Consider the following 15,124-nt stretch of genomic DNA (forward strand, 5'->3'; position numbering starts at 1 on the left):
TAAAATTTTCTGTATATTTTTGCTATCTATTATCTTGATGTTTTTAGCCCAGATCTGATAACCCTGTTTAAACATAAAGGGTAATCTCTGGTAGAAAGTTAGATGCTTGAAAAGGAATAGATGTGCCCATGTTTAACATGTTTTAAGTGTCAAGTTTAACCCAAACCACAACCCTATGCAAGTGTAATTATTTCTTCCCCCAGCTGTCAAAACTCAGCTTGTATTTAGTCCGTCACTGCTCTCAGTTGACATTCATGGTTTCCATGTACTGTACATTTATAGTATTAGATACAAATTCATGATGGAGTATGATTGTATATGTATGACATTAATTATGTATAGTCAAGAAGTTGTTCATTTCTTCTCTTTCCTTTCTTCTTTCCCAGCATTATGGATTTCACAAGGGATCTGGTTGTTGCATAATGTACTCAAAATTTGATAATTTGAGTCTGATCATTTATGTCTCAAGGGGCAACTCTGAATCAATTTATTTTATGAGCCTTTGTTTTTCTTGGTTATCTATTATACACACACTCAAACACAAACTAGCTGACCTTATTTTAACCTGGAATATTATGCAGATGCAGATAATATGGTTTTATTCTAAACAGAACAGCTGATGATACAGAGTTCATCCATTGGGAAGGGCCCAAAGCCAATACTATTTAATTTGTTTATGGGCTTCTCAAACCTGTCATGTTTTGAGTTAAGCCTAGAAAATCAAACTGTGTTAACTCAATTTATCAACTATGGCATGGGTGTCAAACTCGATCACGTCACGTGACATATCGTGATGTATCACAACATTTTGCAGAGCCGGGGTAGGTGTGGCCTGCGCATGACGCATCTGGCCTGTATGCTGCGTTTGACACCCCTGAATTATGGCTATATACAGTATTTCCTCCAATTGTCAGAAACAATCAGTGGTGGGATTCAGCTGGCTCGCACTACTTTGGCAGAACTGGTAGCTAATTTTCTGTTGCCTAGGCCCAGAATGGACTTCAGGAAATGGCATCCACACTTATCTTCACATATTTGAATCCCACCATTGGAAACAATGTGTCTCATTATCATTAGGCAGGAAATATGGGTAGTTATGTTCTGCTCGTACCACTTCATAGTCATTTCCACCGCAAAGAGTAGAAAGCTGGACTAGACACTTATTTGGTTTATTGGTGGGCAGCTCATAAGACACTAAGCACACAGTGGACAAAGAAACAGAAATGTGTAATGCAGTAAAATGCACAAGTTATGTAAAGGTCGCTATGCGCAGCATCATCCCTCGGTTGGTGGAGCCTTGGTGGAGCAGTGGGCTAATGCCTCCTTAAGTAACACCAGCTGCCTGCAATTAGTGCAGGTTTGCATCCCACCAGGCTCAAGGTTGACTCAGCCTTCCATCCTTCCGAGGTAGGTAAAATGAGGACCCAGATTGTTGGGGGCAATTAAGCTTTGTAATAATGCCGCTTGGGGGGGGTGTGTGAAAGCCCTAATAAGCAGGCATGTACATAGAATGAAGGCTACTGCTAAGCTTGTAAGCCGCCCTGAGTCTTCGGAGAAGGGCGGGATATAAACGGAATTAAAATAAAAATAAAAAAATAAAAAAAAATAAATTACAGGTATTTAGGTAACAAAATAAAATATAAAATGAGACACCAGAAAATTACCCAAAATGAAACTAAACATTCTGAATACAATTAATAGCTAATTTCGACGCTCTTGCTCAGGGGTCTTCAAACTTGGCCCTTTTATGACTTGTGGACTTCTTTGCTGGCTGAGGAATTCTGGGAGTTGAAGTCCACAAGTCATAAAAGGGCCAAGTTTGCTGCTCTTGCTGAACGATTACAGTACTAGAGGCTTTGCTGAAAGGCACTAGACTAGCCGACTCTTTTAAGTACAAAGGTCCTTCTGAGGCAGGAAGAGATCGCATTGCGCATGCTCTTTCTTTTCCAGCCTTCGTCCTGAGATCGCTGCCACGGTAAGGCCTGGCTCTTATTAGTCTATCCTCCGCGCATCGTCCGCATCCTACATTTTCACTGTCCGGTACCCCTCCATGGCGCCCTTAGGCACTCTCTTCTTTGCTTTCGTCGCACTCGATTTGCCCGGAGAGAATCGAGACTTGAGAAAAATTGGGATGCTTTTTGGAAGGCGGGCAATTTAGTTATCCAGGCCGTGTCTTCTGTAGAGATAACGTGGGAACGTTTGTGGGGTTCTGGGATAAGGAGTAGCAAAGTTCGCCCCGTGCATCGCAACTTTTTTTTTTTTTTTTGGAACACGCTGTTCAGTAGTGCAGGCCCGTCTGCAGTTTGCGGTAAAATAAATTTTTTTTAAGAAAAGTTAAAAGTTACGTATAAAGGTGAAGACTTCACTAGAGGTCTTATCGTTTTATACCAAATAATTTGAAAGAGAATGGATCCCTGTGCAAGCGCATGCTAGAATTTGTAAGAGATGCATGTTGTTGTCGCGCCTGATGTTTTGTGAATTGAACCTGCCAAGCATTTCTAGTTTCAGTGGAACTTTCATGTCTTATCCTCTAGTTCAGGGGTCTTCAAACTTGGCCCTTTTATGACTTGTGGACTTCAACTCCCAGAATTCCTCAGCCAGGCACGCTGGCTGAGGAATTCTGGGAGTTGAAGTCCACAAGTCATAAAAGGGCCAAGTTTGAAGACCCCTGCTCTAGTTATTGCTATTTTTTCAGAAGGAAATATGTCTCGAGTGTTGGTGATTTGAGATTTAATTCTTTCTACTTCCGGTTAAAACATGGGACATGATAAAAAGCGGTCAGTCTTCCTGAGACCGCTCCAGTTACAGCAGATTATACTGGCTATTGGACAAATAATCTTGAGCTAACATGGGTAGTTTTTCTCTGATGTTTCTTTCTTTAATTTTGTAGCGGTTGAGATGCACAAATATGTCCTTTACCTTTTTGGCACAGCAATAAGCTAATGTATTAACCTGTGTAGTGTTTCTTGACAACTAGTGCTACTTTGAACTGAGAAGGGACTGCAGTTGACAACAAAACCTATATTTCCCACAGATGTTGATGCCTAAAAAAAATCGCATTGCAATCTATGAACTCCTTTTTAAGGAGGGTGTGATGGTAGCCAAGAAGGATGTCCACATGCCTAAGCATCCAGAACTAGCCGACAAAAATGTGCCCAACCTCCATGTCATGAAAGCAATGCAGGTAAATAATGCTTATCTTAACCAGCAAGTTAAATTGATCTTTGATTTTGCCTTAATGGTGCAGTTGGTTAGTTTACACCAAGGGTGTCAAACTCGCAACATCATGTGACGTGTCATGATGTATCATGAATTTTTTGCCATTGCCAGCAATGGGGTGGGCATGGTTTTGCTATGATGCATCTGGCCCGCGGGCCGGCAGTTTGACACCCCTGGTTTACACCTAACACTTCAATACACCTCTCCGTGCCTACCTGTCCTTGCAAACTCTTCTTGTATTCTCTTTTGCTTTTTAAATTCTCTTGAGAAGCTCATAAGTTTCATAAACCCCCACTTTATTGGCCTTTCCATTGCTATCAATTATAGTCACTCTTGTCTTATGTTTTGCTCTTTTTATTCTTGTTATGGCCAAATCACTGCAGCATATTTATTTTGTACTGGTAATTCACTTTTGTGTTGATCACATTCACATTTATTCAGCACCCATTCATTCTTGATCCTACCTTTTCTTGTTTTACCACACATACATCTTCCCACTAAATTCAACTTATTTTTATATTTTTCTGACAAACCTACTCTTCTATATAGCAAAATGGGCACATACTCTTACATATAGCCATTTTTGCTTTTTTTTTGACAAACATTCCTTCCTGCAGACTACAATTACCAACTTTGTTTCTGCTAATACTGAAAATTCTATTTTCCTGCTTAAAGAAAACATTCCACTATTTATCTTCCACAGATAAATTCCACAGATTTATCTTCTTGCTTTATATATTGCCATTTATGTACAATTGGAACTTGTTCATTTTCCCAGTCAATACGTTTAGGCCTTCTTGCTTTGTATAGACTACCTTTGCTGGGTTCTCAGCCCCCAGCACAGCATTATTTGCATACAAAGATACGCATAAGTTTACGTCCACAACCATCTTTCAATAAATGCCTGTGGATACCTAGCATTGCCACAGGCATTTAGTCTACATGTTTCATTTTAAGAAAGAAAAGTTAATAATAGGGCATGACTTTTATATTTTAAGTAGTGCTCTAGAAATAATTCCAGGAGGTACAATACTGTCTTAATCCTCCATGACAAGCTGATCCTGAAGTGGGATTTTAAACATGCAAATACTATATTTTCTGTTGTTAGCTCTTGTTGGGATTAAGAGCAGACTAGGCTTGAAAAAGTTGCACTTGGTGAAGTAGCAGTATTTTTCTAATTCTTGAATATAGAGAGAAGAAAGAACAGTATTATCTGTTTATAATTTTACAAGATGTGTAGAAACATGGCTGAACAGTTCAGGATAGAAACCTAGTTAGCTTTAATTATATCTTTAAAATGTTATTCTTTTCTCCAACAACTAATTAGTGTGTCTTCCTAGTCCCTGAAATCTCGTGGCTATGTGAAGGAACAGTTTGCCTGGAGGCATTTTTACTGGTATTTGACCAATGAGGGCATCCAGTACCTGCGAGATTATCTCCACCTACCACCTGAAATCGTGCCTGCCACTTTGCGCCGCAGCCGTCCTGAAACAGGCAGACCCAGGCCCAAAGGTGAGTTTTGCTTTGGAAATTCAGAATTTCACTTCGATAGTTTTGATTTGTTAGTGAATTTTTCATCGTTTCCCTGGATTTGGTATTTATTGCCAAGGAAAGAAATATTTTGGAAGGGTTCTTTAATTTTACTTAAATATTTATACTGCACATCTTAAGAGTTCAAAGCATATAATAAATCATTAATTAACAATTTAAAATATTCTTTAATGCATTGTTTAAGTTGTAAAAAAAGTTAACAAAAATTTAAATGATCCTTGAGATCTGTTTCTAAAGCAAAAATGCTAAGTGCTTGCACTACACATTCAGTAAAAGTGAGTACGATACTATAAGAAATCAGGGAAGGGTGTAAGATTCAACCTACATAAATTTGTGTACAATTTCATGCAATGTTTCTCTTAGCAACCATTTTGCTGCAACCAATTGCAGTTGCTACCTGAGGACTGCCTGCAGTCACAAACATTTTGGTGCTCATCATAGTGCTCATCCTTGCTTTACAAAGAAAATAGCATGTGCTTATTGTGCTAGTATATTGTATAGTATATTATATTATTGTGCTGTCTTGTCCAAATTGCTTCTGGTTTTGATTATGTTCAAGTCTTTGGAGAAGGGCAGGATATAAATGGAATTAAAATAAATAAATATATACTGACAACCAAGCTTTCTATTAGTTATTTTTTTAAAAAAATTAGTTCATTAGGGAAATATACTAACATTCACTTTCTCGGAGAATTGTTCATGAGCATTCTAGCAACGTACGTGAACAATATTTTGTAAAGTGTGAAGTATTTCTATATCAGTGATACTTAGTCTTCAATTAAATTTTCAGGGCAGGTAGTGAAATGGTTGTCTGTCTCCTATTTAAGTTGTGTACTGCTTCAGTTTCAAAAGACTCATTAGCTATTAAGAATTTGCGAACAGATGTCTATACTTTTTTCCAGGTTTTTGTATTATAGCCACTTGTTTTAAGTTATCTCACTTTCACCTGAATTATAGCTCTAAAATGGGTTAGGTTGCCAGGTGAAATGAAAGTGTTATAAAAGGAATAAGTTAAATTGAAAAGGGGATTTTATTACTGTGTCTGTAACAGTAAGAATACATGATTTTGAAATGGGGCGTAGTTTTCATTGACCTCTTAAACGTTAGTAAGTTATAAAGAGTGACAAATTTGAAATCATGCACCTTTTAATAAAATACATTCTGGTTCACCAGTTAGAAACTAGAGGTCTGCTATACTTCATATTTGAAGCCAGTTAATTGTCTTGGAATGACATATGCCCTCTGCATTTATTGGCACCTCTTGAAGGAAGCCATGCCTTCCAAGGTTTATGATTAACTGCACTATCCCAGGGAGATACACTGTTGAAGTAAGAAGATACTGATAGTGTGCCACAAGCTGTTTCAGAGATCACGTGAATGTGCCTTAATTGAATATGTGTTTTCCTAGGAATATGTGGCTACTGTGTTAACCGAGGAAAAGACACCGTTTTTTTTAAAGGATGTACTGTTGGGTGGCGTGCATGCCTATCCCCACCCCGAAGCACCTTTGGACTTTGTGTTTGAAGTGTAGGCAGTCCTCAACTTATAACCACAATTGAGCCCAAAATTTCTGTTGCTAAGTAAGACATTTGTTAAGTGAGGTGCCCCTTTTGACAACCTTTCTTGCCACAATTGTTAAGTGAATCTGACTTTCGCATTGCTTGTTAGAAGGTCAGAAAAGGTGATCACATGACCCAGGGACCCTGCAACCATCATAAATATGAGTCACTCCAATTTTTGATCATGTGACCACAGGGTGGCTGCAGTGGTCAGAAGTGTGAGAAATGGTCAGAAGTCACTTTTGGTGCCGTTGTAACTTTGAACGGTCACAACTGTTATAAGTTGAGGACTGCCTGTACAGCACTTCCCTAATGAAGACAGAATTTTGGTCCTGATGGGACATGCTGACTAATTCAATCCTGTTTGCAGTGTTTAGATACTGGCATGTGATTCTATTAATTAGCTTTGGATGTATTTCTCATTTAATTCAGAGTGAGCTATAGGCACAGTTTGAATTTATTACTATAGGTGGCATTATGATGGATAGTTATCTAATTAGATTGACAGGATTGGCTTTTAGAATGCTGGACCACAGTGGATGGGCAGGATAGGAGAAAGAGCTGAAGAACAGAATATAACTTTATTACGGTCATAGACCAGCAATAGATGTCACTTTTTACAATATATTAAAAAAAATCGTACTGACATTAATAGTAAATAATAACATCCCTCTTAAGAAAATACATGTTCTCAAAATGTTAGGGTCACTCCCTAGTTTATGTGAGTGAAAATAATAATAATTATTATTATTATTATACTGATAAGTATGTGAGTAAATATAATGTTCCAAAAATTGTTAAGAGATATCTCCAGAAAATTGGCACAAGTTGACAGCTATAATTCTGTAACCAATTTTTTTCTTGTGGACATTGCAGCAACACAGAATTTTGCCACTGCATGCGTGGCAGAAGGGTTCGAGTCCTGGAGGAGAGAACCTACATGAAAATTGTCTGACCTCCCTGGCAATCTCTCTAATAAGGGGAGAATATATGCTGACCTATAAACTCAGTATAACACAGTACAATAAAACATGTGAGATATCTTCGACTTCTCCTTTACCACATATACATACCCGTTCTGCTATTAGTGTTCTCTTATACCTGCCCTGGAGAAGCAGAGAAAGAGCTGAAATGAATAGGTTTTGGGCAACTTAAAATAATCAACGAAGTTGATGTGAGGACAAAACAATTGCCTAGAATCATCATATTGGTTCCAATGAATCATAAACATACCTTTTCTATGGAAGATGTAAATACAATATTTGCATCTAGTTCTGATTGATTTATTTGGCTTTTACCAAACAATTGATATTATCAGGGGGGTTTTTTTGTCTTCAAAAGTAATGAATCCAGTTTCATTGTAAATGCTAGCTGAATCATAATTTTGCACCTTCAGACTTAAGTTGTGATTTTTTAAATTTATTTTTAGGTTTAGAGGGTGAACGTCCTGCTCGTCTTACACGAGGAGAAGCTGATAGGGATACCTATAGAAGAAGTGCAGCTCCTCGTAAGTATTTATTGCTCAACTGAAAAGATATCTTAGCTTTTGCCATTGTTGTTATGTTCTGTAGTCCTGACCATGAACTTCTGCAAAAGGAAGAATTGTCCTTTCAGTTGTGTTGTGCTTTGGAAAAACTTTGAGCTTAGAAGGACAGTGTTATTGTTGAAAAGAGTTTCCATCAGAGCTTTCTTGTTCTTAACAAGCAAGGAAAGGAACACTTGGTAGGGTAAGAATATATGCTGACTTCAGTAAAATTGCATAACTGATTATAAGTTGTACTGGACTTCTAGTATCCTAATAAACTTTAGGCACATCTACATGTAATAGGAATCTTCATATATGTCATTCTTACCTTAATACCTTTTTTGCTATCAGCTGGTGCAGACAAAAAGGCAGAAGCTGGTGCTGGATCAGCTACTGAATTTCAATTTGTAAGTATAATGTATTTTACTGTGTTTAATGCATGCTAAAAATATGCGGCAGTTTAAATATAAAAGTGAAAGAACAGTATGGCATGATGATTAGGTAATGCAAAATCCCATCAAGCATTAATAATGAGAATGTAATCGTATTCACCTTCCTAGAGGAAACATCTCGTTGCATGAAAAATGTTACTGTTAATAGAATTTAGATTATCATTAGCTACACAGGTAGAAATGTAGATCCAAATATTAATTGCCAGTAAATGTAAAATACTGTTTGTGGGTGTATTTTTTGCTTGTTTCAGCAGTAACGATGTACACCTAGGGAGCTTCATTCATCATACAAATAATAGCAACTAAATAGAGAAAATATTTACTAATATAGAATTGCTTCTTTTTCATTTTGAGTTATGGCTCTCTTTAATTGCCTTCTTTTCGCAAGCATAATATGAGGGCTACTTGGAGGGGTATTAGTAAGTTTAATTTAGCTAGTTATTGACCAAATTGCACCATGATTGAAGTACTTGAAATTTAAAAGAAATACTTTCGAATATTTGAGCTATGACTTATGTTTTGCTCCTGCCCTTTAGTTTTTCTACCTGGGGTATAGAAAAGAATCTTTTTGTCCAAATGCCCAATAGTTTGAATGGTGGCATCACTACCCTACTTTATTGTTCCTAGTTTGTTTATTTTAAAGTCTTGTCAACACTCTTTTTCTTTGACTCATGCAGTAATTGTGGAACAAACTTGTAATGTTTTCTTTTTAATTTACAGAGAGGTGGATTTGGACGTGGGCGTGGTCAACCCCCTCAGTAGAAAACTTGCTGTTATTTGCATCTTGTGTGTAATAAAAATGTGAAAAAAAATCACTATTCTTGACTCATTTAATTAACTTGCTGAAATGGTGATGCATTTGCAAGCTGCAAGATTCTAATCCTTGCTTTCTTATGTGGGAGTTATAGCCCAAAAATGGATTTACGGGAAATCTTGGCTGTCTCAAAGGTACACTCCAAATTTTCAAGGGTTCAAAGGAGGCCCTCAATTAGATTAAGACTTTGTAGTAGCTGTTATTTCCTGATCTTACTAGCCATATAGCATCAGTCTTGTGCCCTGATATTATTCTCTTTGTTGAAATAGATGGTGATTTGTATGAATTAAGTAACTGTGTATAGTTTACTCTGATCCCTAAATGTTGGTTTCCTGGACTCATATCATTGGGAGTTTTGATTTATGTTGTTAATACAGTATGTTGCAGCATCTTCCATCTGTGAGCCCACGATGGCTCACATGAAAGTTGGACTTATCTAGTTTTATTATTGGAACAGCAACCAGGGTGAAATAAGTTGGGCTTAAGAAAGTGTGTGGTTGGTCTAAAGTCATCCAGTTAGCTCTAAAGTTAAGTGAGGATTTAAATCTGGTCCCAGTTCCAAAACTGAATAGCTACCTTTTTCCTGGTTCTAGCTGTTACAATTGCTGAAAATGAAATGTTGGGGAACTCTCTGACGTGCAGTTCTAGCCATTAATCATTATAACTGTGTTATAGCTCACTATTCATTTTACCAGTAGAGTGTTGAAAAAATTCTACCTAGCATTCAATAATAATGATGTTAATATTGGAATTTATGTATGTGTTGTACTTAATGGCCTCTTATATCCAGATGAAGCATGTGGCTGGACTTAGTCTCATGGAAGTGATATGGAAATTTAGGTGCCTTATAGTATAGTATGGGCATAGACATTTTATTTTGTAAGTATACAAATTATATATACACATATACTTTAGATATTTTTTAATCATAGCAGCTATGTCTAACATTGAGCAAGAATTTAAGTCTTCAAGCTCATGGTGCTATTTGGAAAAAAAATTCAGTTTGCTGCATGGCCAATTCTGTGTAAAATATTTCTGCAATTGTAATTATGCACATAACCCTAATCTTGAATTTATTTTTAGTAACTTGGTAAGATCATAACAAAAATCCCATTTTCAACATTATTGATTGCATATGGTGATTTAGCCTTAGTTTATGGAATGTGTAGGTTGAAAACCAAAAATTTATTTACTATCAAATGGCTTATTGTGGAGAACCAAACACCTCAATATGCAAAATACTGCTGATATTAAAAAGGTCCTGAGATACTCAGTAATCTCTTGCTCACCAGCAATAATTTCAAATAACACATTTTATCAGTCTACTTTGAATTTAAACATTGTAGATCCATCAGATGGTCAGCAGTTTGGCGGGTTGAATCCCAAGTGCTGCGTAACAGTGAGCGCCTGTTACTCGTCCCAGCTTCTGCCAACCTAGCAGTTCGAAAGCACGTAAAAATGCAAGTAGAAAAATAGGGACCACTACGGTGGGAAGGTAACAGCGTTCCGTGGCCTTTGGCGTCTAGTCATGCCGGCCACATGACCATGGAGACGTCCTCGGACAAACGCTGTCTCTTCGGCTTTGAAACGGAGATGAGCACCGGCCCCTAGAGTTGGAAACGACTAGCACACATGTGCAGGGGAACCTTTACCTTTACCTTTTAACAGAGCTAATAATTTTTATATTTAATTTGTTGATATTCTTGCTTAATTTTAGATGAAGATACAGCCTATTAAATACATTGGAATTCAGGTGAAGATTATGATGATAAAGTGTCAACAGTTAGAAATATCCCATGTAACTGGTCATTATTTTTTTTACAGAATATTTGTGATATCCTTTGCTAATGCATTTATTAATATTGTACATTATTCATAAATACTAGAATAAGAAATCTCTTATTCCATTTCTTTATTTTTTTATTTGAAAAATGAAAATATAGGTGCTAGGCTTTATACAAAATGACCAATAAAAGTAAACAGGACATAATCAAAAATATATTTTAAATTGTGCGTATTGAGGAAGCAAATTTGAATTTGTCTTGCAGAGTTTTTCAGAACCTTTGTGTTAAATTGTTTGGCCTAATAATTTCTACTTTATGTAGAAATAGAGATGGGCACCAACCTAAAGTTCTTTTGTGAAATATTTGTGGGTATTTTTTTTCCAATTTCTTCAAAAGCACTAAATTATTGGTACCAAAAATAGTAACACGTTCCATTTGGTTTCCATCAGTTGCTATTTTTGACTTATGGAATTTTCAGATATTCCAAATAATTGTCAAATCCAATCATGGCTTCAGTTTCATAATTTTATTAGTACATTAATTATTCAAGTGAGATAGGCTGAGCTGAGTGAACCAATTTGGTGTGGTGGTTAAGGTGTTAGGCTAAAAACTGGGAAACCTCTAGTTCTCCCTTCGGCGTGAAGCCAGCTGGATGACCTTGGGCTACACTGCAGGGACTAGCAATTGCAAGAATCAATGCTGGCTGATGGCACAGGAGAAAAAAAGCTGAGTGTGATTCATTCAAAGTCATCCAATGAATTTTAGTGGTTGACGAAGCTTAAACCTGAAACTCCTCACTGCTATATCTATACTTTTAGGCATCACTGCATTGACTCTTAAGTTTACAAGATATTTTATAAAAATGATTTGAGTCACTGGAGAGGATTATTGTAGGATTTCTGTGGCTTCTGGAGGAATGTCATGTCATGAGCATACACACCAGCAAGCTGAATGCTGAAATACGGTAGCTTCTGGAATTGATCTTAACCTAAAAATAACTGCTGAATGCTTATAATCTATATACAATTAAAACATCATTAGTGAAACAGTGCATCATAGGGCAACAACGTTTGGACCAAGGTACCCCAAGTAGGCTAAATTACAGCATACCTCCAAATCTGGGACCCATGACTCCCAAGAGAATGAAATTTGGGGAAGTTGTGGTTGCTTCAGTACTACTGGCTGCTGCTGGTGCAGTCACATGATCTTCAATACATCAATATTCCATTGAATATTCCAGCCCGTCTTGCAATCCATCATTCCCTCCCTGACTAAGCAGCAACCACTTAACCTGTTTGGTGGAAAGGGAAGGGATATTTCTGATGCTCCCTGCCAGATTCCCTCAAGGAGACAAGATGGGGAAGCTGGCAGGAAGTCAAAAGTTGCTCTTGCTCCCACTCCTCCTTTGTCCTCCCTAAGTCATTCTGGTTGTGGGTTTAGGTAAAGAAATGTCTCTTGACTCAACAGGGCATGACTTGTCTAATGTCTTTTGCAACTTAACCACTTCTTCTTCTAATCATTGGGATTATGAATGGCTAACTAATAGCAGAATATGAAATCCCATAAAGAATACATTGCCTAGTGACAAAATATGATGTTAGTCTGGGAGTTATAACTATTGCAAAACTTGACAGCTTTCTCCTAACAAGTTTAATTTAGTACAGGTAGTCCTCAACTTACAACCTCATTTGGTACCAGAATTCCTGTTGCAAAGCAAAGTGGTGGTTATTAAGTAAGTCATGCTCAATTTTACAGCTTTTTTTGCTGCTTTTGTTAAGTGAATCCCTGTAGCTGTTAAGTGAATCATAGGATTAAGTGAATCCAGCTTCCTCCATTGACTTTACTTGGTGGAAGCTGTTTGGGAAGGTTGCAAATGGCAATCACATGACCTTGGGATGCCACAGCCATTGTAAATACATGCATTTCCAAAGGCCCAAACATGGGGATGCTGCTGATTGTAAATGTGATTACTTGTCATAAGTCACTTTTTTCAGTGCCATTTTAACTTTGACCAGCCACTAAATAATTGGTTGTAAGTCAGAAACTACTTGTATAGTAAGTTTTAGACAAATTATTCAATTATAGGTAGTCCTAGTTTAATGACTACAATTGGGATCTACAACTTAGTTAAGGGAAGCAGCTGCAACTATTATGTTCTTGTTTCAGCTTTCTTTTGCTTTACAGACCTGCAAAGATAGAAAATGCAAGGATTGGTTGTTAAGTTACTTTTTCATCATTTACATAACTGAATGGTTGCTAAACACAAAGGAGAACTACCTGTATATATTCAGATACAGTATCACAAAATTTGTCTATAATTGCCAACAGCTCAGTTTTGGAACAGATGGATTTTTCCTTTGATGTATTGATTTCTTTGAGCTATTTATATTGAATCACTGAATCTTTCTAATGTTAAAACAATAGTTCTACAGGGAGTGCAGAATTATTAGGCAAATGAGTATTTTGACCACATCATCCTCTTTATGCATGTTGTCTTACTCCAAGCTGTATAGGCTCGAAAGCCTACTACCAATTAAGCATATTAGGTGATGTGCATCTCTGTAATGAGAAGGGGTGTGGTCTAATGACATCAACACCCTGTATCAGGTGTGCATAATTATTAGGCAACTTCCTTTCCTTTGGCAAAATGGGTCAAAAGAAGGACTTGACAGGCTCAGAAAAGTAAAAAATAGTGAGATATCTTGCAGAGGGATGCAGCACTCTTAAAATTGCAAAGCTTCTGAAGCGTGATCATCGAACAATCAAGCGTTTCATTCAAAATAGTCAACAGGCTCGCAAGAAGCGTGTGGAGAAACCAAGGCGCAAAATAACTGCCCATGAACTGAGAAAAGTCAAGCGTGCAGCTGCCAAGATGCCACTTGCCACCAGTTTGGCCATATTTCAGAGCTGCAACATCACTGGAGTGCCCAAAAGCACAAGGTGTGCAATACTCAGAGACATGGCCAAGGTAAGAAAGGCTGAAAGACGACCACCACTGAACAAGACACACAAGCTGAAACGTCAAGACTGGGCCAAGAAATATCTCAAGACTGATTTTTCTAAGGTTTTATGGACTGATGAAATGAGAGTGAGTCTTGATGGGCCAGATGGATGGGCCTGTGGCTGGATTGGTAAAGGGCAGAGAGCTCCAGTCCGACTCAGACGCCAGCAAGGTGGAGGTGGAGTACTGGTTTGGGCTGGTATCATCAAAGATGAGCTTGTGGGGCCTTTTCGGGTTGAGGATGGAGTCAAGCTCAACTCCCAGTCCTACTGCCAGTTTCTGGAAGACACCTTCTTCAAGCAGTGGTACAGGAAGAAGTCTGCATCCTTCAAGAAAAACATGATTTTCATGCAGGACAATGCTCCATCACACGCGTCCAAGTACTCCACAGCGTGGCTGGCAAGAAAGGGTATAAAAGAAGGAAATCTAATGACATGGCCTCCTTGTTCACCTGATCTGAACCCCATTGAGAACCTGTGGTCCATCATCAAATGTGAGATTTACAAGGAGGGGAAACAGTACACCTCTCTGAACAGTGTCTGGGAGGCTGTGGTTGCTGCTGCACGCAATGTTGATGGTGAACAGATCAAAACACTGACAGAATCCATGGATGGCAGGCTTTTGAGTGTCCTTGCAAAGAAAGGTGGCTATATTGGTCACTGATTTGTTTTTGTTATGTTTTTGAATGTCAGAAATGTATATTTGTGAATGTTGAGATGTTATATTGGTTTCACTGGTAAAAATAAATAATTGAAATGGGTATATATTTGTTTTTTGTTAAGTTGCCTAATAATTATGCACAGTAATAGTCACCTGCACACTCAAATATCCCCCTAAAATAGCTACAACTAAAAACAAACTAAAAACTACTTCCAAAAATATTCAGCTTTGATATTAATGAGTTTTTTGAGTTCATTGAGAACATGGTTGTTGTTCAATAATAAAATTAATCCTCAAAAATACAACTTGCCTAATAATTCTGCACTCCCTGTATTTTTAATAGTTGTTAGGCATATGGTTATAGCCTACCTGGTTGGGTTGGAAATATATAAACCATGATGTTACGTAAGGTGCTAATTGGCCAATGGATGTGTAAGTTTTTTCAGTGGCCATAAGAGGGAGCTAGGAACGTGGCTTCTCTCTTTGCTCTCATTGTTTTTGCTTTTTGGCTTACTACTGTGTTAAACCTTAGGAACTGTGTACTTGACCTTCAGACCGG

The 15,124-nt window shown here is 37.6% G+C and overlaps 1 protein-coding gene across 1 annotated transcript; it reads left to right on the forward strand.

Moving 5' to 3' along the window:
* Positions 1 to 1,854: 1,854 nt before the first annotated feature.
* Positions 1,855 to 9,129, forward strand: LOC310637769 (small ribosomal subunit protein eS10). Its single transcript, XM_083358296.1, has 6 exons — positions 1,855 to 1,975; positions 3,035 to 3,184; positions 4,560 to 4,731; positions 7,759 to 7,836; positions 8,206 to 8,261; positions 9,027 to 9,129. Exons 2-6 carry the CDS (start codon positions 3,035 to 3,037, stop codon positions 9,066 to 9,068), a joined length of 498 nt encoding a protein of 165 aa, XP_083214422.1. The 5' UTR covers positions 1,855 to 1,975; the 3' UTR covers positions 9,069 to 9,129.
* The last annotated feature ends 5,995 nt before the right edge of the window (positions 9,130 to 15,124 follow it).

This window comes from Vipera ursinii (genome assembly GCF_947247035.1).
Source record: "Vipera ursinii genome assembly, chromosome: 3".
NCBI lineage: Eukaryota > Metazoa > Chordata > Lepidosauria > Squamata > Viperidae > Vipera > Vipera ursinii.

Bases quoted from the DNA above. Each gene is read 5' to 3' on its own strand.
- LOC310637769 (XM_083358296.1), top strand. From the start codon at position 3,035: ATGTTGATGCCTAAAAAAAATCGCATTGCAATCTATGAACTCCTTTTT. The intron at 3,185-4,559 runs GTAAATAATGCT...GTGTCTTCCTAG, and splicing joins ATGTCATGAAAGCAATGCAG to TCCCTGAAATCTCGTGGCTA. The intron at 7,837-8,205 runs GTAAGTATTTAT...TTTTGCTATCAG, and splicing joins TAGAAGAAGTGCAGCTCCTC to CTGGTGCAGACAAAAAGGCA.